General features: G+C 40.9%; 4 protein-coding genes across 9 annotated transcripts in view; 2 read left to right on the top strand and 2 right to left on the bottom strand.

Annotated features, from left to right (window-relative positions):
- abhd2b (abhydrolase domain containing 2, acylglycerol lipase b) overlaps positions 1 to 6574 on the top strand; it is a 12098-nt gene extending 5524 nt beyond the window's left edge. For all 5 annotated transcript variants that reach the window (XM_016456729.1, XM_016456728.1, XM_016456727.1 and 2 more), the window contains one exon: positions 5955 to 6574. In XM_016456729.1, the coding sequence (XP_016312215.1) occupies positions 5955 to 6121 (167 nt within the window). In that variant the 3' untranslated portion in view covers positions 6122 to 6574. The remainder of the gene's footprint in view (positions 1 to 5954) is intronic.
- A 1335-nt stretch (positions 6575 to 7909) lies between these two features.
- Positions 7910 to 9237, bottom strand: LOC107665725 (retinaldehyde-binding protein 1-like). Its single transcript, XM_016456733.1, has 4 exons — positions 9228 to 9237; positions 8859 to 9009; positions 8213 to 8323; positions 7910 to 8115 (listed from the first exon to the last, which is right to left on the bottom strand). The coding sequence occupies exons 1-4, from the start codon at positions 9230 to 9232 to the stop codon at positions 7987 to 7989; spliced, it is 396 nt and encodes a 131-aa protein (XP_016312219.1). The 5' UTR covers positions 9233 to 9237; the 3' UTR covers positions 7910 to 7986.
- Positions 9238 to 13041: 3804 nt separating this feature from the next.
- LOC107665724 (apoptosis-enhancing nuclease-like) lies at positions 13042 to 16595 on the bottom strand. The gene is made up of 4 exons (XM_016456732.1): positions 16517 to 16595; positions 15426 to 16096; positions 13885 to 14085; positions 13042 to 13770 (listed from the first exon to the last, which is right to left on the bottom strand). The coding sequence occupies exons 2-4, from the start codon at positions 16071 to 16073 to the stop codon at positions 13570 to 13572; spliced, it is 1050 nt and encodes a 349-aa protein (XP_016312218.1). The 5' UTR covers positions 16074 to 16096; positions 16517 to 16595; the 3' UTR covers positions 13042 to 13569.
- Positions 16596 to 17977: 1382 nt separating this feature from the next.
- LOC107665717 (voltage-dependent calcium channel subunit alpha-2/delta-4-like) overlaps positions 17978 to 21141 on the top strand; it is a 37256-nt gene continuing 34092 nt past the window's right edge. Inside the window, exon 1 of one of the 2 annotated variants that reach the window (XM_016456721.1) lies at positions 17978 to 18674. In XM_016456721.1, coding sequence (XP_016312207.1) covers positions 18544 to 18674 — 131 coding nt within the window. In that variant the 5' untranslated portion in view covers positions 17978 to 18543. The remainder of the gene's footprint in view (positions 18675 to 21141) is intronic. The other variant, XM_016456720.1, reaches the window with a different exon arrangement.

Raw genomic sequence — 21141 nt, 5'->3', positions numbered from 1 at the left:
ACCTTTGGGTTACGAGTCCGACTCTCTAACCATTAGGCCACAACTTCCCCCATATGCTGCTGAGTTTGGTCTACGAAAGTCCACAGAAAAGAAACCGAGATGACAGAAATAAAAGTAAACACATTGCAGTTTCGAATGATCTGTATGACCAAAAATGACGGAGTATTTTTTTGTTGTTTGTTTCCGCTGTTCGATCGCGCCGGCGCCTCACGCACACACATAGGCCTACAGCATTGCAAACGTTGCAGCCTGTTCATTATCAGAATAAAATAGTCAACCAAACGTATAGATACACTGGTTAATTTCAATAGTGCATAGTACTGCGTACAGTCCGTGCCGTTCAGCCTGAGCTATAACTAGTAATATATAATGTATTACATTTTGGAAGTAACTTGCCCAACACTGTTCACAACTAGTGTAGTCAGATTCCTGAACAAATGCTTTTTGTGAATCAGTTCTTTTTAGTGAATCAAAGGCATATTGCATGACCAGTATAGTCCAATTCCTGAACAAATGCCCGTGAATCAAAAGTATACTGCACAACCAGTAGTCAGTTCCTGAATGAATGCCTCTTGTGAGCCGATAGTGAATCAAAAGCATATTGCGCTACCAGTGTAGTCTGATTCCTCAACATATGTCTCTTGTGAATCGGTGCCTTTTAGTGGATCAAAGCATATTGTGCAACAAATGTAGTTGAATTCATAACGAATGCTTCTTGTAAGTCGGTTCTTTTTAGTGAATCAAAATGATCTTGCGCAACCAATTTAGTCTGATTATTGAACGAATGCTTCTCGTGAGTCGCCTCTTTTTAGTGAATCAAAGGCATAATGCGTAACCAAAGTAGTCTGATTTCTGAATGAATGTCTCTTGTAAGTCGGCTCTCTTTTTAGTGAATCAAAAGGATCTTGTGCAACCAAAGTAGTCTGATTTCTGAACCAATGCCTCTCGTGAGTCCCTTCTTTTTAGTGAATCAAAGGCATAATGCGCAACCAAAGTAGTCTGATTTCTGAACGAATGCTTCTTGTGAGTCGCTTCTTTTTAGTGAATCAACGGTATAATGCACAATCAATGTAGTCTGATTTCTGAATGAATGCCTCTTGTGAGTCTGCTTTCTTTTTAGTGAATCAAAAGGATCTTGCATAACCAAAGTAGTCTGATTTCTGACCGGCGAATTGGTATCTCGCTTAGAGAGACCAATCCACTTCAAGTGTAAACTAAACGAGCCAATGCACATTGGCATGTGATGATTGCATCCAGCTGCCGCTGATCGCAGCGCGAGTATAACTAGTCAGCAGGTGCAACGCATACTCAGGTTTTCGCTGAGGAGCTGAGCTGGTGACCCGGCGCTCAGCGGTGGTACAGCAGCTTGACCTACGTAAATGTATTTCCCTTTCAGTCGGTCACTCTCGACGTCACGTCGGTAATGACCGACGAATTGGGATCCCTACCAAAACGCCATAGATGCAGCCCATTCCAGTGTCCTGTGCGAGCCTCCTGCACCCCCTTTTCGGCGTAGGCCGGGGCTCGCAACAAGAAGGCCAGTCACTGTTTTCGTAGCACTACCCACTCAGTGAGATTGGATAACACTGGGAAAACGTACCCGTTCCACTTGGAACAGAAACATTGCGGAAGCCCCATCCTTCCCAAAGGAGGTTTCGGAAGCACTTACACATATTAACAACCATTTAGGTGCATATGGAAGATTAGAGGTGATTGTAACTCTCTTGGAAAATGGCAAAAAGTCTGCTTGGAGACGGCCTTCCCCTTCTGCCGGCCTCCATAACAGCACTAGAGACAGGTCCCAAGAGGGTATAGAGGGGGGCCGGGGAGTATTTAACCTTCTGGCCCCCCTAAGGAACCTGATGGCAAGGTCATGCTTCCCTACCGACTTCCTTTCCATGGGGTCGTGGTTAGCAGCAATCGCAGCAACATAGACTTTAAGGGTGGAGGGAGACAGCCTTCGCTCCAACCCCTACTGCAAAAAGGACTGCTCGACTCTGATCGGGCATCTTCGGGGGTCTTCTCGATGAGAAGAACACTACTCGATGAACAGGTTCCACTTCAAGGCGTAAGCGTGTCTTGTCACTTACACATATGAACAACCGTTTAGGTGCATATGGAGATTAGAGGTGATTGAGATTAGAGGTGAAAAAAGTCTGCCGGGGAAACACGGGCTCTGAGGCTATACCGTGGATTTTACACATATGGGATCCACTTAGGTCTCTACATATGGAACCCAGCCCTCAACCGGTTCTCACGGATTCATCGAGTGAGGGCCTGGTGCCGAATGTTCTGCCACGTCTGGCTGCTGAGGGGATGGAGGAGCTCGACAGGGTCTACAGTACGGACACTTGCTGAAGTGGTGTCAACTACCTCCTGGGGTAGGTCACCTAGAACCTCCGCGTCCTGTCCAGGGACCAGACATGAAGTTTCCAGAGGTCTGGACGCAGGTGCCACAGGGTGCCCCGTCTCTGAGTCAGTAGATCCTTCCTCAGTGGAATCTGCCAGGGAGGGGCTGTCACGAGGAGCATTAGTTCCGGGAACCAAGTCCGAGTGGGCCAGTAAGGCGCCACAAGCAGGACCTGCTCCTCGTCCTCCCTGATCTTGCACAGCGTATGTCCGAGAAGGCTCATTGGCGGAAACGCATACTTGCGCAGGCCCCGCAGCCAGCTGAGTGCCATCTGGACCGTCTGGGGATGGAGTCTCCATTCTCCGGGGAGCGCAGCTCGTGACAGCTCGTCGGCCATACGGTTGTGCAGACCCAGAATATGAATGGCACAAAGCGATCTCAGATGCTTCTGGCTCCAGAGGAGGAGGTGGCGGGCGAGTTGAGACATGCAACGGGAGTGTAGACCACCTTGTCAGTTGATGTACGCAATGGTCGCAGTGTTGTCTCTGCAGCCCAGCTCGTGCTTGCCTCGTAAGCGCCCTCTGAGACGGTTCAATGGAGAATGCGAACGCCCTGCTCTCTCAGGGGAACAAGGGCTGCCTCCGCAACTTTCGTGAAGACACGGGGCGACAGGGATAGCCCGAAGGGCAGGACCTTGTACTGATATGCTCGTCCTTCGAACGCGAACAGCAGCAATGGTCTGTGGTGCGGAAGGATTGACACATGAAAGTACGCATCCTTCAGGTCGATCGCTGCAAACCAATCTCAGGGACGGATGCACCCGAAGATGCATTTCTGCGTCAACATCCTGAACGGTAACCGGTGAAGGGCCCGGTTCAAGACACGCAGGTCCAAGATCGGTTGTAACCCATCACCTTTCTTGGGTACAATGAAGTAGGGGCTGTAAAACCCCTGTCTTCATATCGGCTGGAGGGACTGGCTCTATCGCATCCTTCGCCAGTAGGACTGCGATCTCCACACGTAAGACAGGAACATCGGCCGCCTTTACTGATGTGAAGTGGATGCCGCTGAACTTGGGGGGACACCGGGCGAACTGAATCGCATAGCCGAGTCTGATGGTCTGCAGGAGCCAGCGAGACGGGTTGGGTAGCCAGGCACCCAGACACTGTACAAGCTGGACCAGCGGGACCACCGACGTACCCGCAGAGAGGCAGCCTGCAGGGACCTGGTCTGTGAGCGGACCGAAGAGAGGTCTGAGTGTGCGGTGCAACACTTACCTGGTTCCACGGTTTGGCAGAGGGTGCGTGAGTAGGGCCTTTGATGATGCTCTCGAACCGCCCGCTGCTGCCTGCTGGCGAGAGAGGAGGATGAGTGTGGTCAGTGTTGGTCCGTCTGCGACTTTCCATGCCCTCTTGGGACCCAGAGACAGAGAAAACTGCTCATTTGTCAAGATTTTTGGAAACAAGATTCTCCACCCGGCCCTCCTCTGGGGGAGGGAACCTCTTGAGCCTCCCGGGGCCTCTTGCTCTTCCGCTCACCGCCAGGTTTGACGGGGGCCTGGACAGGCGGGGCGGCCTGCCTATGCCCAGCTCCACGGTGCCGCTTGCTCGAGGCTGCTGCGGCGCGGGAGCGGGGGTGGACGCAGGGGGCCGCCCTCGGCCATGAGCAGGCTGGGGCACTGCGGCCGGTGGGTGGGTGGAGGCAGCAGCTGCCCGCCAGGGCAGGATGTATCGGATCACCTCAGTCTGCTCCTGTGCAGCCGAGAACTGCTGGGCTATGTTCTCGACTGCGTCGCCGAAGAGGCCGGTGTGGGACACAGGGACCTTGAGGAGCCAAACTTGTCGGCGTCCCTCATGTCTACCAGACACAGTCAGAGGTGACGCTCCTGGACCACAAGTGTGGACATCGCACGACGCAGAGAACTCGCAGTGACCTTCGTCGCTCTGAGCTCTTTCAGAGCTTCCGGATCATGACCACCCTCGTGCAGGTCCCTCAGCGCTTTAGCCTGAAGAACCTGCAGTAACACTGTAGCGTGTAAGGCGGAGGCAGCTTCTCCACAGGCCGCATAAGCATCGCCGGACAGACCAGACGAGTACCTACAGACTCGGGAGGAGAGGCACGGTTCGCTCTGCTGAGTGGAGGCGGTATTAGGACACAACTGCATCGCAACCGACCGCTTCACCGGGGGGACCCCCGTATACCCCCTAGCTGCACCACCGTCGAGAGTGGTGAGGGAGGAGGAGTTAGCAGGTCGGTTTCTGGCAGAAAAAGGTGCCATCCACGACCTGGCAAGTCCCTCATGCACCTCCGGGAAGAAGGGCACCGGGGCGGGGCGCTGAGAACCAGCACGGGCCACCCCGAAGAACCAATCGTCCAACCTTGAGGGCCCAGACACGTGAGGCAGCGATCGTGACCATCACCCGATGCCAGGTAACGACCGCATCGTCTCTACTCGAGCCCTACCCTCACGGCGGCCCAGGAAAGCATAGCCGTCATTTCCGGATCCGATTCAAGCATTGCTACAGTCCCGGAGGGCAGCAGCGCAGCCGAATCTTCCTCTCCAGAAATCTCCGGCTCACCCTCCGATGCAGTGATCGACATCCGATCGTTGGGAGGAGCGCCGAAGGATACTGCTGGTATGCTCCTTGTAGAGGACCCAACACGTTCCTTTGGCAGCTCAACTGGTTGCAAATTGCAAGAGGAGTGATGGTCCCCCGAGGGTTGGTTCCCTGGAGGGTTTGCCATCACTGTTACCCTCAGCTTGGCCCGCATCTCTGAGATGGTTGTCTTCCCGCAATGAGAACATGACTCATCCAACGCCACCTCAGCGTGCTTCATGCCCAGACACGTGAGGCAGTGATCGTGACCATCACCTGACGCCAGGTAACGACCGCATCCAGAAACACACGGGTGATATGTTGTCTGTAGCAAGACGCAACGTCGTCTTTACAAAGACGTAATGTCGAGTTTGCCAGACGCAATGTTGTCTTTAAAAAGATGCACCCGTGAATGCTCTTTTTGGGAAAAAAAGCTCTTTTAGCGTGCTGAAGAGCACAGGGGAGATGGCCGCCTGCAACACAAACGGGGGTAGTGCAGCCTGATGTGTACATCCCACTCGACACGGGAAACCACCACCGCTGAAGCGCCGTACCGCCAACACGAAGAGCTCTCAAAGAGCATGCTGAACTTGTTCAGTCTTCTCTCAGTAGAAGTCAGGAGCAGAACGATATGACAGCTCGGCTCCGAAAAGAAAAGCTGAGTATGCGTTGCACCTGCTGCTTAGTTATACTCGCACTGCAATCAGCGGCAGCTGGATGCAATCATCGCATGCCAATGTGCATTGGCTCGTTTAGTTTACACTCGAAGTGGATTGGTCTCTCTAATCGAGATCCCAGTGATGTTGAGCATGACCGACTGAAAGGGAACATACAGTGCAGCAAGTGTAGGCCAATTCCTAAAATAATGACTCTTATGAGTTGGTACTTAGTGAATCAAAAGCATACATCTAGAATGAATGGCTTCCTCTGAAATGATTGTGTAAAGACAGTAAAATAGCTTTCAATGTGTTCCTAAAATAGGATAAATCTGTATTGTTTCCCCACAGAAAAGAAGCAAAATGTGATCTTCACTCTGACACTACATGGAGGTCATCTCGGCTTCTTTGAAGGCGCTGTTCTTTTTCCTCAACCTCTTTCCTGGATGGACAAAGTCATAGTTAGTTATGCCAACGCTATCTGTCAATGGGAGAAACACAGGCCGCAGTGCCAGTAGGAAAAATAATGCCTTGTGCAACACTAAGCATAATACTTTATGGTGTTCTCATTTTCTCTGACTTGAGGTTAGATGATGGTTTCTAAATGTCTGACTTACCAGAGTTTGCTCTGACCTTCAAGCAGGAATTTGAGAGAAAGCACATATGGTAATAAATTACACTTACCATAAGTTGAGTCAGATGTCAATGGTGTATCACTACAAAGCCTGACAAACTGTGCAGAGGGATTCATAAAATGTTTTTGAAAAAGGTTATAGTGAACCTTGTGAAAAAAAACATACTTGGTAAGAGGAGATGGTAAAGAGGTGAAGACTAATAACTGTTGTAACTAACACTAAGTTCACCAGCTGTCATTTACATCGATTTTTCTATATTATGATGTCAGCGTATCTCTTCTATACTATGATGTCAGCGTATCTCGAATAATAACTCATCAAATCACCTTTGTGAGATGTTAAATTTTTGATTAGTTTAGAAATTGTTCATATTTAGTGATGAAAGTTCAATAGAATTTGAAAATTTGCACTTACATTTGCTTTTGAATAGTCTGTCAGGTTGCCTTATGTTTTATTGACACTTTTAATTGTATCTTTTTATTGCTGCTTCAGTGGCAAAATTATTTTCATTAAATGTATTTAATAAATAGTTTCCTGTAGATGGAAGCGCAAATAATTGAAGCAATAATCTGACAATGTCTCCCTTTTATTGGTGTCTTTTAAAACTATCTCTCTCTCGTTCTTACTGTCATTCTCTGTTGTTATACAAGACAAATAAACATGGCAAATTATTTACTTTTAATGTAACATTAAACCAAAATAAGAACAATGACTGTTTTATTGCACTCTAGAAGTGGTTTAGCTTTTTCACATCACGTCTTGAATTTTCATTGAATAATAACCAGTTAAAATCCCTTCTTGACAGTATCTAACAACTGGAATCAGACAATATCTAATCTTAACATGCCTATTTTTATTTTAGTATTCTGACTACTTTTATTTTATTTCAATTTCTATTCATTATTATTTTAAATTATATATATTTTTTTACTTGTTTTAATGTTAAAAAACTTTTTATTATAAAAGCTTTGTCCCACATTTTGGTAACAAGTTTGCAATATTTGCAAACACCATATAAAAGGAACAGAAAATAGGCTGATTATCATCTGATCAGGCTGATTTTGTCTAAAGGTTAAGCATCTTTCACTGCCTTAATGTTTTTGTTTATTTTTAATGACTTCAGTTTCAAGCTTTTTTTGTACTCAATTTGTGGAAACTGCCATAATTTGTACATCTTATTTTCTAGAAATAGATAGATGTAGCACTCAAGTACAATGTTTGACATTCCAAAAGGTTTTTATTAGTTTTCGTTTACAGGAAATACATGATAATGTAATAAAGTTGTCATTTTAAGTGTGTACTTTATTTATAATGAAAATGTATGTACTCACTTTAACTTTCTATAGAAAGTTCTCCAATCAAAACATCATATATTCTTATAATTATGTTTTAAACATTGACTGGGTTGAGTATTTTTCCATTCTTGCTTAACAAGAGAAACAACAGAGATGTCTGGACTCTGTCATCTGTTCCAAAAGAATATCTATTTTTCAGGTTAAATCTGAAGATGGGGCCCTGTCTGAGATTAGGAAGGAATGTCAAGCACTCCAATAGAATGCAGTTTCACAGGGAACTAACTGACCGTATCTGTTTCATTCCTCTTTAATGACATCTGGAGACTTTTCCAGTAAGTTGGCTGTTGCTGGGATCACTCTCAGAAAAACAAAAACATGTTCAATCATTCTGTAATACAATACAACTAAAATAACACACAGTCGCTTTCATGTGCGGCAACAGATAAAAAGTGCTTAGTCAAAAAGTTGTGCTGCTGTGGCCTTGCCGTCGTATTTGGCACCTTTCCCATTGAAGTCTGAAGGTAGGATTTCAGCATCAAACTCCTTGAAGTAGTTCTCCAGCTCATCACCGTGGACAAACACCTTCAAAGACGCAGAAAGTCAAAACCACTTTCTCATCCATTATAAATAAAATGATTCATCTTCATGTTTTCCACAAATACTGTCCAACACAATTTACCCTTTCCAACAGTTTGCTCTTCATCAGGGGTTTGACCACATTGTAGGTGGTAGTGAAGTACCAGGGCTGGTGGATAAAGTGCACTGCTTTGAAACGTGCAGGGAAAGAGTCCTGCCAAACACAAGAAAAAGCAACAATTAAGATGTGGAAAGATTAACATGTATGTGTTATTAATAGATTTATAGACTACAAAGTTTGATATGCCAACTAACTAATCTTCAAATGATGCAAAATCAGTCATGTTATGCTGTCATTTTGGACTTATACTGCCACTTGGTGGTGTGAATGCAGCAATACATAAAAGTACATAATTACTGATTTCATTGTAGAAATGCACTTTTAGCAGTTGATCATGATTAATAAATTTCATACTCATTTCTTTTTTTATTTTAAATATATATTTTTGGTATTTTGCCTTTTATTGTGACAGGACAGTATTTAGACAGGAAGCGAAGTGGGAAAGAGAGGGGGTGGGGGTTGAGGGACCTTTCAATTGCATTGTGTTGTTGCCCACGAGGCTATTAGCACCGACTCATATTCATTTTTTTGTCATAAAATTATTTGTAGGTAAGTATTACTGAATGCACCTTTAAGATCTAATACAGAGAGCTATTTAAAAAAAAACAAAAAAAGATAAATGCGTCACCTGCAGCATGTCCACCATTTTCTTCAGCTCTGTGGGCTTGATGCCAGAAGCTTGCTGCATTGTGAAACCTTTAAAGCTTTCAATGATGCAAAACCCGTTGATCTGAGTCTCTTCATTTTCCAGAAGCTTCTCCACAATAGGCTCTGAGGATCTGGAACATACACAATGTCAATACACGTGACAGACTTTTAGTTTTTTAATGCATCCTTGCGGATTAAAAGTATTAATTTCTTCAAAAAACGGACTTTAACATTTTTGATCGGTAGTGTATATTTTTTATTAATACAATAAAAAAAAATGAAAAAGAGAAAAGGACATGAATCGATATACAAACTATCAGTTCAGCCTATTATCATTTTAAAAAATCACCTCATCAAAAGTGATCACAACGTGCCGATATACGGCCATATTGTACTGCTACAAGTGTGATATTGCATTTATACAACAGTTCGATGGCACGAGTGTGTAAATACAAAAGAAAAAAAACTATGGAGTCTTTAAAAACCCTCTTTTGTGCAGAACTACTTCCTTTACTGCTGACTCACTCATAAAAACATTTCTTTTGTTGCCATCTAATGACAGAACAGTGTAACTAATCACCATCACGAACACACACATACTGTTTCCCATTACTAAATTCTAATTAAATATACTATTATTTATATGAATATTATTTATTTAATAATAATGTTTAATAAACAACAACAACAGCCATCATAAAAGTTGCTAGGCAATTCAGTCAAGAGTACAAAGGCAGCGCTCTGATATACATCATTGAAGTTACGTAAAACATAATGAGATGAGATTTTGCCAAAACTCAGCCAAAACTATTTGCTCTGGAACAAATAATAGATTAATGAAACCAAAGACTGCCCGTTGGATTTACTCAAAACGAATTATATCTCATGTTTAACCACAATAGAGACATCAGAGCCAGCGGTAAATTCCAGAAGATCTCTTGGCGGGTTCATGAGCGCTGAATGGCTGCTGATGCCCTGGAGCTCACATCTCCGAAAGCATTGAAGCTAATTTTCAAATAGACGTTATCTTTATTAACAAACTGCATATTTGAAGTCTAAACAAGCACTACCCTGTCAAAAAAACACTTAAAACTACATTACGTGATACAAAAACAGTATTATTTTAAAAAATTATAGTGGCTTTGGGCATTTGCCATGACACTCCATGTGAGAAGTAGCGCATGCAGAGTGATACAAACGGTGAAACCTCTCTTTCTGGTCCTCTCAGCCAATCAGATTGGAGGACCAGAAAGAACTGTTGTATAAAATTTAACAATAGCAATGCTTAACTTACTTAATATTAAATTGGCTATAGTTAATTCATATTTAGACAGCTAAAATGTGCTTTGTTCAGTCTAAATGTGTATATTTTATACTTTCTAAAGACTTGCTCACACCTTCTGCACCGTGTGGTCGGGTATTTGGGCGCAGGGTCTGAACACCGGCCCGTGATCTTTGACCGTGAGGTGCTCCAGCTTAGCCCTGAGGGCCTGCTCCTCCTCGGACACCATCCGGAATGTTCCACTCTATAAAAAGTTATGGAGAAAGACTTATGAAAAGATCCTAATCCTGAGTTTAAGCAAACACTTTATATATATATTAAGCATGTTTAAAACCTTGTTAATATGTTAACTTTGAAGTTTTCAAGTAAAATCATTTTTTGTGGACTCCCAAGAAACACTTTGTGTCCACCTGGGAGTCCCCGAAGTCTACTTTTAAAGGCAGATTACTGAAGGCTAATCTGAGACATTGGGTTTTATAATTGGGACATTTCTTGCTATATCACAAGCATTCCAGCAGGGTTGTTATGTGATAGTCTCCATTCAGTCTGACATGTTGAGGTGAAAATTGCACCAACTGCAAAAATTGAAAGTGAAAAAATCTCCCAGATTACTTTCATTCATTCTACCTCATTACAACCACCAACACTTTAAAATAATAGAGAATTATCCATCATCATCATTAATATTTTAAAAGTTTCCAAAACTTGAGCAACGTACATCCTAAATGACATAACAAATCCCACGCTCTATCCTAGGAAACGACACTTACCTGACACAATGCGGTGCTGCTCAAGCCACCGGAACTGAGTGAGGTGAGGAACAGCAGGCTGCAATAATTTGTAGTGTGACCTGTGATGGATTAACAACGTCATATGGATTATGCAGAACAGATTTGATGTTAATCAGCCAAAAACATTGAGAAAAGGAGCAAAGAGAACATTGACCAATAGCCTGCAGCCAATAGCATCATGACTCTCATATTTTAATCAAGAGGAACCTTCCCTGACCCCAAACACTTTGTGTAATAAAACAAAACAAAACAGGGAGTTTATTAGAAAGAGTGTGTCAGACATATTAGCGGTTAATAATATTAGAGGTTAAATGTGAGGGAGGGTTTGGCAATCCACTGACCAATAAGATTTGGCTGGATTCCGGCACCAGTGAAAAATATGTGCTGGCAACGGGAATGGTTTCTGGAAATAGACCTTGAACACAAAGCCGTGTTCAAATGCCAAGATACAGATGTAGGCATTTTCATTAGAATTAGGTTATAAAATATGCATCAATTTAAAACATCAAACCTTTTAGAAACTCTACATATAAATAGCTAATCAGATTTTTTTTTTTTTTACCATAAATGCTGTATATGTACAATTTGCTTTACAAAACTTGTAAAAACAATGGAGAAATATGAAAATAAACGTATAAACTATATATTTCGACATTTAAAAGTAAAATAATATATTGCAATTAGTTTTGCAAAAACCAAAATACTAGTTTGCCGAAGCTTTTGTTGTATATTTCTAGAGAGCATTCTCTGTAAAACTGCTTTGGAAGGATATTTATAGTTAAAATGTTATATAACTAAATTAAGAATTATGTAACTGAATTCAAAACCTTTCCCAAAAAAAAAAATGTTTGTACATTTAACAATACTCTAATAATGGCTACATAAAAATTGTTTAACAATGGACCCTTTTCACAAGACTGTGATGACGCGTTTAACGGTAATCAGCATCGTAAATCCTCAAAAGTTTTTCATATTTGTATTTATTTTTTAATGTATGTACATTTTTAATGTATTTACATTTATAACACTATTCTTTGTATTATATCACCTTTGCATCAAATTATAAAAAAAAAACAAAAAAAAAAACAGTTAACGCTAATGCGAGGGTGTTTCTAACGCAGCGTCTATGGGAGGGACAGTAAATTTGACATTGTACTCTCTTCTGACTGCCGTTATCAGTCTCTCTCAATTTTTTTCCTTTTATTGAAAGTCATGAAAACACTATCGTGGCGTTTTTCTTTTGCTATTTGAGCAAATGGGAATGCAAAAAATATATGTGTGGTACTCTCCCATTCACTGCTCTTCAAGCTAACCCTACTATGACGACTTCCGCTGCTGAGAAACCCGGAAATGTGAAAAAGGTCCATTATAAAAACAAAAACACTAAATATTTAAATATAATAAAAATGTATTAATTTAAGCCATCTCACAAAAATCTCAAGACAGTACTCAAAATTCAGTTTTAGTTGTAAGCAGCCAGTGGTTTGCAGCCAGAATTATTGTATTCCACCCTCAAACGTCACTGCAATGTTTCCCACTGATACATTGATCGGTGGGGTGGCCATAATCCTGTAAAGCAGGATTTAGCCTTTGAATGTGAGGGTCTGTATTACTAAAGCAGTGCTTGCAGCACAATGATCGTCTCTGTGCTACCAGAGCTGCTCAGTATTTATTTTACATCTGTTGGGTAAAGGCATAGCTGACAGACAATAAATTTGACGATTCATTATTATGCAGGTATATTGTTTCAGCAAAGCCAGAATCTTTAGATCAATAAACATTTACATGACAAATTATAAGACAACCCATTACATCAGTTTCCATCCAACTGTAATCCATCCATATATTATGTTGTGTTCCACATAAGATATTCATACAGGTTTGGAACAAGATGAGTAAATGATGATAGAATTTTAATTTTTATGTTAACTATCCCTTTAAGGTGCGGTCACATTTACTATTGTTCAGTGATTTTTTTTTTTTTTTGGTTGAATCCAATCATTTCAACATTATCTGGAATTTTGCATGAGGGCAAAAAAGTTTTCACTTAGATAGTGTGTTCAAATTTGTCACACAAATTTCCTGCTTGGTTTGACAGTGACTTCTTTTTTGAAGAAATTTCACTACCTACCTTGAAAGAAATGCTATAAATTGATTTGGAGTTCAAGAACATTTTTTTCCCATAATCTTTATTTAAACATTCTGTATTTAAAGTTTTCACATGACAGTACTTTTTGGATGAACAGCATGGTCAGTATGACAATATATGAGTGGTTAGTGCTAACTAGCAGCATAATGTCATTAACATTACACATTAATAACATTGATCATACAGATGAAAACTCACAATGGAGTTATTCCCTAAAATACAGTCTGTGTAAATTTAGAAACCTGTTATTAACTTTAATATTTAAAATCCCTTAATAAACATTATCAACTTTTACAGAGTCAAAGTTATTTAAATAAACTTTTTAAGTGCAAGTTAATGTTCTACAACATTTCCATGTATTTCCTTATTGACTGTTAACATGTTTAGAAAAGTTTGAGGTTTAAATAACATTAACCAACAAAGACTGTTCCTAGCATTGAGATTGGCATCATTATCCTAACTCTTGGTCTTAGGGGCTGCAGTCCATTATGCTTTCTGGCCAGTATTGATCCTGCATGTAGTGCTCAAGGTTGTTGTTGTTGGGGTTTGAGGTATGGTCAGTTTTTGAATCCTGGGGCAGGATGTTCTTTTCCCACTGGTCCTCTACCAGCTTGTACAAGTCCATGGCAGCACAAGCGTCCTCTACAGAGCAGTGACCCATTCTTCCAGACTAAAAGAAATATGCAGTATGTAAACATCAAGCAGCAAGTAAAGAGAAAATGCACCAAGCTTGATGTTCCAACTTTATCTCATGAAAAAAAGTTGATCTGCTACACAGTCTTACCTGTATGGTCCTATTGAGAAGTTTCCGAGACAGTTTCTTCAAAGAGACATTGCATCTAGTGGAGGTGTTATACAACCCTCTCAGCAATCTACAGGAACAGGTATCCCTAATCATTTGTGGTGGGACGGAGATGTCAAGAACCTGGAAATCATTAAATAAGGCATGGCCCACAATAATTTTCCCTGTGAGGATGTCGACAATCTAAAAAACAAAAAGCACAGTGTTATTTCAGCAATATTCTATGAAATACAGTAGCCATTTATGAACAGAGCTCAACAATGAGTATATCAACATTTCCAAAAATTGAATTATTTAATATATGTGACCCTGGAGCACAAAACCAGTCTTAAGTCGCTGGGGTATATTTGTAGCAATAGCCAAAAAAACATTGTATGGGTCAAAAGTATTGATTTTTCTTTTATGACAAAAATCATTAGGATATTAAGTAAAGATCATGTTCCATGAAGATATTTTGTAAATTTCCTACTGTAAATATATTAAAACTACATTTTTGTTTAGTAATATGCATTGCTAAGAACTTCATTTGGACAACTTTAAAGGCGATTTTCTCAATATTTAGATTTTTTTGCACCCTCAGATTCTAGATTTTCAAATATTGTCCTATCCTAATAAACCAAACATCAATGGAAAGCTTATTTATTCAGCTTTCAGATGATGTATAAATCTCAATTTCGAACTAAATTGCCCCTTATGACTGGTTTTGTGGTCCAGGGTCACACATATATACATCCACATATACACATCCACATATACACATCCACATCCACATATACACATCCACATATACACATCCACATATACACATCCACAGACACAAAACTTTATCATTAAAAACAATGTAACTAGTGTATTAAAAATGTTTAAATGTTTCTCAAATAAAAAAAAATGATACAGCTTTCATGATTTTAACAGTAATTTATGGTCTTAACTGTAAACTTGTTTAAAAAAAGGTAACAACATTATACATTATAAAAAAAATACAAATATAACATTATCTTAATCAAACATTGAGTATAATATAGATTTCAGAAAAAAAAAGAATAGTAGTAAGAAATAATGTAACGAATTAATTTAAATTTATTTTTAAAACAGCTATTATTTATGTTACTGTTAATTATATAAAAGTAAACAGAAATGAAAAAATATTTTTTTTAAAGTAAAATGTACCATACTTAAAAATAATTATATTTTTTAAATCTACTATTATTTGTTAATAATTTAATTTATGTTACTCAATATTAATAAAAACTTCAGCTTAAATAATATTAAATAAATGTATTTTTGTAAAAAAAAAAAAAAAATGAATATGATAATAAACAAAAAATATTTTGACAGGACAGTAAAAATATTGGCAGGGCAATTAAACAGCTGAACTACTGGCTTTTCTGTACCGGCAGGGGAAAAATTCCCTACTGTTTAAAACTACTATACAATATCAATTTAAGTCAGAGCATATAAACCCACTTGAACAGAAACTTGTATATACAGTGTAGTGTAGTTAGGTATAAGTGCCTCCTCACCTCATTCTGAGCGTCCTCAAAAGCCACTGCCTGTTGTAAATGATGTTTCCTAATGCCACTCCATCTTGTGCGGTAGTCTGTGACTGGATTCCGAGGTAAAATATATTTATCATACAAAACACTACCATAATAATTTACTATACTACAGCGTGCCACTTCACTACACTTGCCCCCAGGTCCAGTGCCGACCATTTCACAGTCCATAGCTACAAGCTTAGAGTGGTCTATTCCCACACATGGCGAACTCCTGCCACTGGTGGGAGGACTGGATTCAGACGAAAAGCCACTGTCCACCTCCCAGCTGTCACTGAGAGGTAATGCAGACTCAACTTCACCAGTCAGTGTATGAGGAGTTATTCTGGGCCTTTTGAATTGCACATGATTTGACTGTTCAGACACAGAATCCGAAATATCTCCATGTTTAACACACTCCGACTTGTTTTCCAAAAGCTCATCTGATTTTCTTTTCTTTCCTCTTTTATGTTCAAATGACACTTCATGGAAGTCAGTTGCGGATTTTTTCAGTTTATTCTTTTTCCTTTGTCTTTTAGCTTGATGAGAAATAGCGTTTGTTTCTTTGTTGGTGGCTGACAAGATATTTCGGCCCACACCATTACTGGTGGAGTATCTCCAAGGTGAATCAGACATTATGTCACCATGTAGTTTTACATCTGTCAAAAAAGAAGATACTGTTGTCAATCAAAGTAAAAGTATCTGTGTCCTTATAGAGATCAATGACAAATAATACCCAAGATTCAATATGAAAGAATTAGACAGCTTGCAAGTTACTACGTTAAGATACACGAACAACATTAACTCTATATTTGACTACATAATCCATCTAAGGAAAGGAGATGGTCGGAAAGTGTCAATTATTTACCGCTCTATTATATTTAAGTTGTGATCGTGACCATTCAGTAGTCACTTAGCACTGGCTAGCTAACCATTCAGCAAAGAAACTATAACGTAATCTGTCGCGTTTTACGTTTAATAACAACACAAACCCTAAATAATATTACATTGTAAAACATTCCAGCAAAAACGCTTATTAGCGTTGTAATACTTAAATAATTTTACACATTAGCACATACCTTTGCGTACACGTGGATCCGGTGAGAAGCACGGCTACGAGAACATGCCGAGACAAGACCCAAATCCAGCGATTTGATTGGTCGATCTTTTTCTACATATTGCACTCTGATTGGTCAAAACAAATGCCAGTGCAGAGCTCCTCCCCCAGGGGTTTTTTCGGTGAAAATATTGATGTACTGTTGTTCTGTTGCTGTGTAAATCATTGTGTGGACTGCGGAATTACGACAGAGACCATTTTATGAATGGAAGTCAACTGAATTAGTACGCTGAATAAACTGCTAAGAGATAAATAGCAATACAATCTGAAGGAATTTGACAGCTAGCAAGATACTATGTTCAGGCACATAAGCAATATACTTACAGACTAGACACAAAATTCATCAAAAAGGTGATGATTTTTTTATTTCACTATATTAATGTGATATTGTAATGAATTTGAGCATATTCCTGGAGAGCCTTGGATACCACTGACTGAGAACTGTTTTAAGTGCATGTAAGTGTGTCTCTGGCATTTGATTTATTAATCAATTAATTAATTTATTTAAATCAGTTTGATTATGATGATCTGTATGTTGTAATTTGTAAATTACATAATCATCTGTAAATTGTGCTTGTTTATCTCTTATCAGGTCCCTGATGACAACAATAAAATGTTATTAACAGGAAAGATCATCCAAAAATGACAATTCTGTGATATATTCACTATAAAACCTGTATGACTTTCTTTCTACCATGGGATTCAAAACGAAAATAATAAATTATTGATTGATCTTCTTATGTTGCCATTTGGATATGTTGCCATTCCTGCTCGTGATCACGGGAAGAACTCCACATAGATGTTCTCAGAGTCTTCAAAGTTTATTGGAAGTAGACACATTTATATACTGTGGTTCTCACTAATGTTATACAATTCAAGGAAATATTACCTTCTGATTTATAGAGTAGTTTGCCGCTTAAAAGTTTTTGGTTTTTTTTAGAAAAGAGAGAGCAAAAGGTCACAGCATGGACAACTTAGTTCTTGAGCAAAAGTCACATGACAGATAAATAACAGTATACAGTTCACTTAGTGGCCATCTGAGGCCCTTTTATTTTCTTTCACATAGAATGAACAGGATCTGGAGATTTTTAGCTTTAAGAAACATTAAATTATTATGAACTATTCTTCAAAAGCTGCAGAAAATCATACAGGATGGATGGAGTGTCATGGGAGTGCCTGCATATCATCATGCAAAACAAGTGGCTGTCATGTCCCCACTAGATGGCCTTGTCCTTCTACAAACCACAGCTGTTCACTGTTCACTCAGCTGTGGACATGGGCCAACCTCCCGAAATCACTACTAATCCTTTTAGTGACAACAAAACTCTTACTCGGCCAATCCGCTGCATCTCTCCAGTGTGCCCACCCTTTTCTCCTCTCTCCATCTCCCCTCCCCACGTTTATAAACCAACTGTGTGGAGAGATTGTAATCCAAGTGGATTACACTGTAAATTGGGCGATGGAGGATTGGATGCTCTGGAAGTGAATCTCAGCTGCAGCAGTGTGCTTGCCATTTGCTTGATTTATATATTATAACTGGGATTATTTCATGCCAAGAACCATGGAACTTTGGAGAACATCTTTCAGGTGTGATGTTTTGTGGATTATGTGATGAGAGCATAGATTATTTGATATCATGTTCACCCGAGTTTAACACGAAGAAAGAAGGACCTAATGATAACATTAAGTGGATTACTTGGATTATCGGTATCATCCTGAATATGAGAAGCGTTGATTACTCCACGCAGCTCAATGAGAATTTGAGAAGTTTCTGGAAGATCTGAGCATGATTAGGAGTTCGCTGACTTGGATCATCAGGCCCTCCAAGAACTTTTGGATGTGCAAGTTCAGTTGATGAGTAGCTCGGAAGGGTTGTAAGAGACGTTTGAAACCATTTAGGCCAGCATGAATGGAAGTGAGTGGAATGGCCGTTGGATTTTAGTCGTCCTACTGGAGTAGTGGATTCTCAGGACCTTCTTCTCATGACAGATGTGGCTCTTAAGGATAGATGTCAGCATCATGTATAACATCAGAGGGTCTTCTTGGGTCACATTCTTCATGGTCTACACAGGCTGGCTGTGTATCTTTACACATGCTCAAATGAAGATTCCACCAGAAACGTAAGATTCACTTTCATTTCAGTTGTTTAGCACCTTCATTTTTAAAGGTACCACTGGTTAGATTTTCTCTGTTGATGATGTTTTGTTTCCTACTGTTGTTTTATTCAGCCAATGGTTTTGGTAGATGCTTGTAAGACCAGACAGACTATTTCAGGGTCTAATTTGTACTGTTGCGACTTCAGTTCTGTGCACATTAGAAATTCAAATGAGACAGGAAGAGAAATTGCTCTGAGAGTTGTGTGATCATTTTTAGTAATTCCCTGATTCCCTGAGTTTGTTGAGGTGTAAAATTCAGTTCTCACGAGGCTTGGAAGTTATTCAGTGCAATAGCAGATGGCAGACACTTCTCGACATACGTAAGCAGCAGTGAAAATATTTTAAGGTAGAAACGGAAAGATAATTTTGTGATATATCCATAATTCTCTTATAAATTACTAATACCAAAAAAATACAAATATTATTTATATAATTATTATATAACTAACTATAAATATATACAAAAATAATTTAAAAAATCGGTAATAAAATATTTGAAAAAAAATCTAATGCATTTTTTAAAGGGATAATTCACCCAAAAATGAAAATTCTGTCATCATTAACTCACCTTAATGTTGTTTCAAACCTGGCTTTCCATCTTCTGTGGAACACAAAAGAAGATATTTAAAGCATGTTGGTAACCAAACCATTGTGGTGACCACTGACTTCCATTGAATGGACAAAAAACTAATTTCCCAAAATATCTTTTATGTTCCACAGAAGATGAAAGTCATGCATGTTTGGAACAACATGAATAAATGATAACAGAATTTTAAATTTTTTGGGGTATTCCTTTAATGTTGTCACAATTCTGACTGGCCCTACAAAAACAAACCAACAGAAACCATGTCAGATTTGTTTCATGAACCTCTTTGGTTATTTTTTCCAGACATTGTGTAAAGATTTCTCTGGAGGCGAGCGTAGTGAGAACCCAAGTGCAGCTTTATTTAATCCAAAAAGTGGCCAAACAATAAACAAAGACTTGACTTGACTTAACTTGGCTTGGCATGACAAGAATACAGACATGAAATAAACTCACCAACCAGCGGTTACAGAGGACAATACTCGACAAGAGACAATGGCAACACGAGGGTTATAAATACCAAACAATAAGGGTCGCATGACAAACCAACCAATGACCAAACAAAACTGAGAACCACATGACAAGACAATAACCAGTCAGAACATGACACACAGACAAGAGTAGCACATGATATGATCACATGAGGGGCAAGGAGTACATGACAGAAACATGAAACAAGACAAAATATCAAAACTAAAAGACCCCTCTAAGGGCGGCTCCAGAAGCCCTAATGTAACATCCAATCCAAACAAAACCCAAAAAGTCCAGGAGGGTGGTGGAGCGGAGGTGGAACTGGGAGAGGGACGGAGGGCCAGGCCCATGCAGGGGAACAGGACCTGGATCATGGCATGGCAGAGGACTAGGACTGTGGAGCAATAGTGGACCTGGACCATGGGGCAATGGCAGACCTGGGCAGTGGAGCCATGGTGGACCTGGGCCGTGAAGCAGAGGCAGGTCTAGACTGTGGAGCAGTGGTGGGCCTGAACCATGGAGCAATGGTGGGTCTAGGCCGTGAAGCAGTGGCAGACTGTGGAACAGTGGAGGACCTGAGCCATGAAGCAGCGGCAGAGCCGGGAAGGCAGGGAGCCAGGGTGGAGCCGGAAGAGCAGGAAGCCACCACAGCAGAGCAGACGGGACCGAAGATCCCCTCGGTGGAGTAGATGACGTGGCGAGTGGAGATGATGGTGGAGGGAACCACCATGGAGGATCAGGCAGGACTGGAACAGAGAGCACCGAGAGGTTAACAATGGCCTCTGCGGCCGTAACAGGACAGGCAGAAAGTTCATGGACGGTCTCCTTGGCCTTGACAAGGCAGACTATGAGTTCATGAACAGCCTCCATGACCATGACAGGACAAGCAGAGAATTCATGAACGGCCTCCTTTGCCGTGATATTGCAGACTATGAGTTCATAAACGACCTCCATGACCATGGCAGGACAGGCAAAGAGTTCAGAAGTGGACGCTGCCGCCTCGGGAGTTTCTGCAGCACACGCCGCCACCTCTGAGGCAGACTCATGGACAGGAGAGGCCTCTGGGGTAGACTCGTGGACAGGAGAGGCCTCTGGGGTAGACTCGTGGACAGGAGAGGCCTCTGGGGTAGACTCGTGGACAGGAGAGGCCTCTGGGGCAGACTCGTGGATAGGAGAGGCCTCTCTCTCACACACTCAGGATGGTTAGCGCCATAACAGGAAGCACTGAGGATAGGGAAACTCTGTGATAGCCAGTGCTGAGGCCATGGGGATGCCAGCTGCTTGCACTGACACCAGTGGTGTGTCCATCACACTGGCAATCAGTCCTTTCAGTCCTGGCCCATGCTGTACATCCGCAGGAGCTTGGGTAATATAGCT

The sequence above is a fragment of the Sinocyclocheilus anshuiensis genome, unplaced genomic scaffold, assembly GCF_001515605.1.
Source record: "Sinocyclocheilus anshuiensis isolate Anshui unplaced genomic scaffold, SAMN03320099.WGS_v1.1 scaffold840, whole genome shotgun sequence".
In the NCBI taxonomy this organism is placed as follows: Eukaryota; Metazoa; Chordata; class Actinopteri; order Cypriniformes; family Cyprinidae; genus Sinocyclocheilus; species Sinocyclocheilus anshuiensis.
This window is presented reverse-complemented; position numbering and strand designations above follow the sequence as displayed.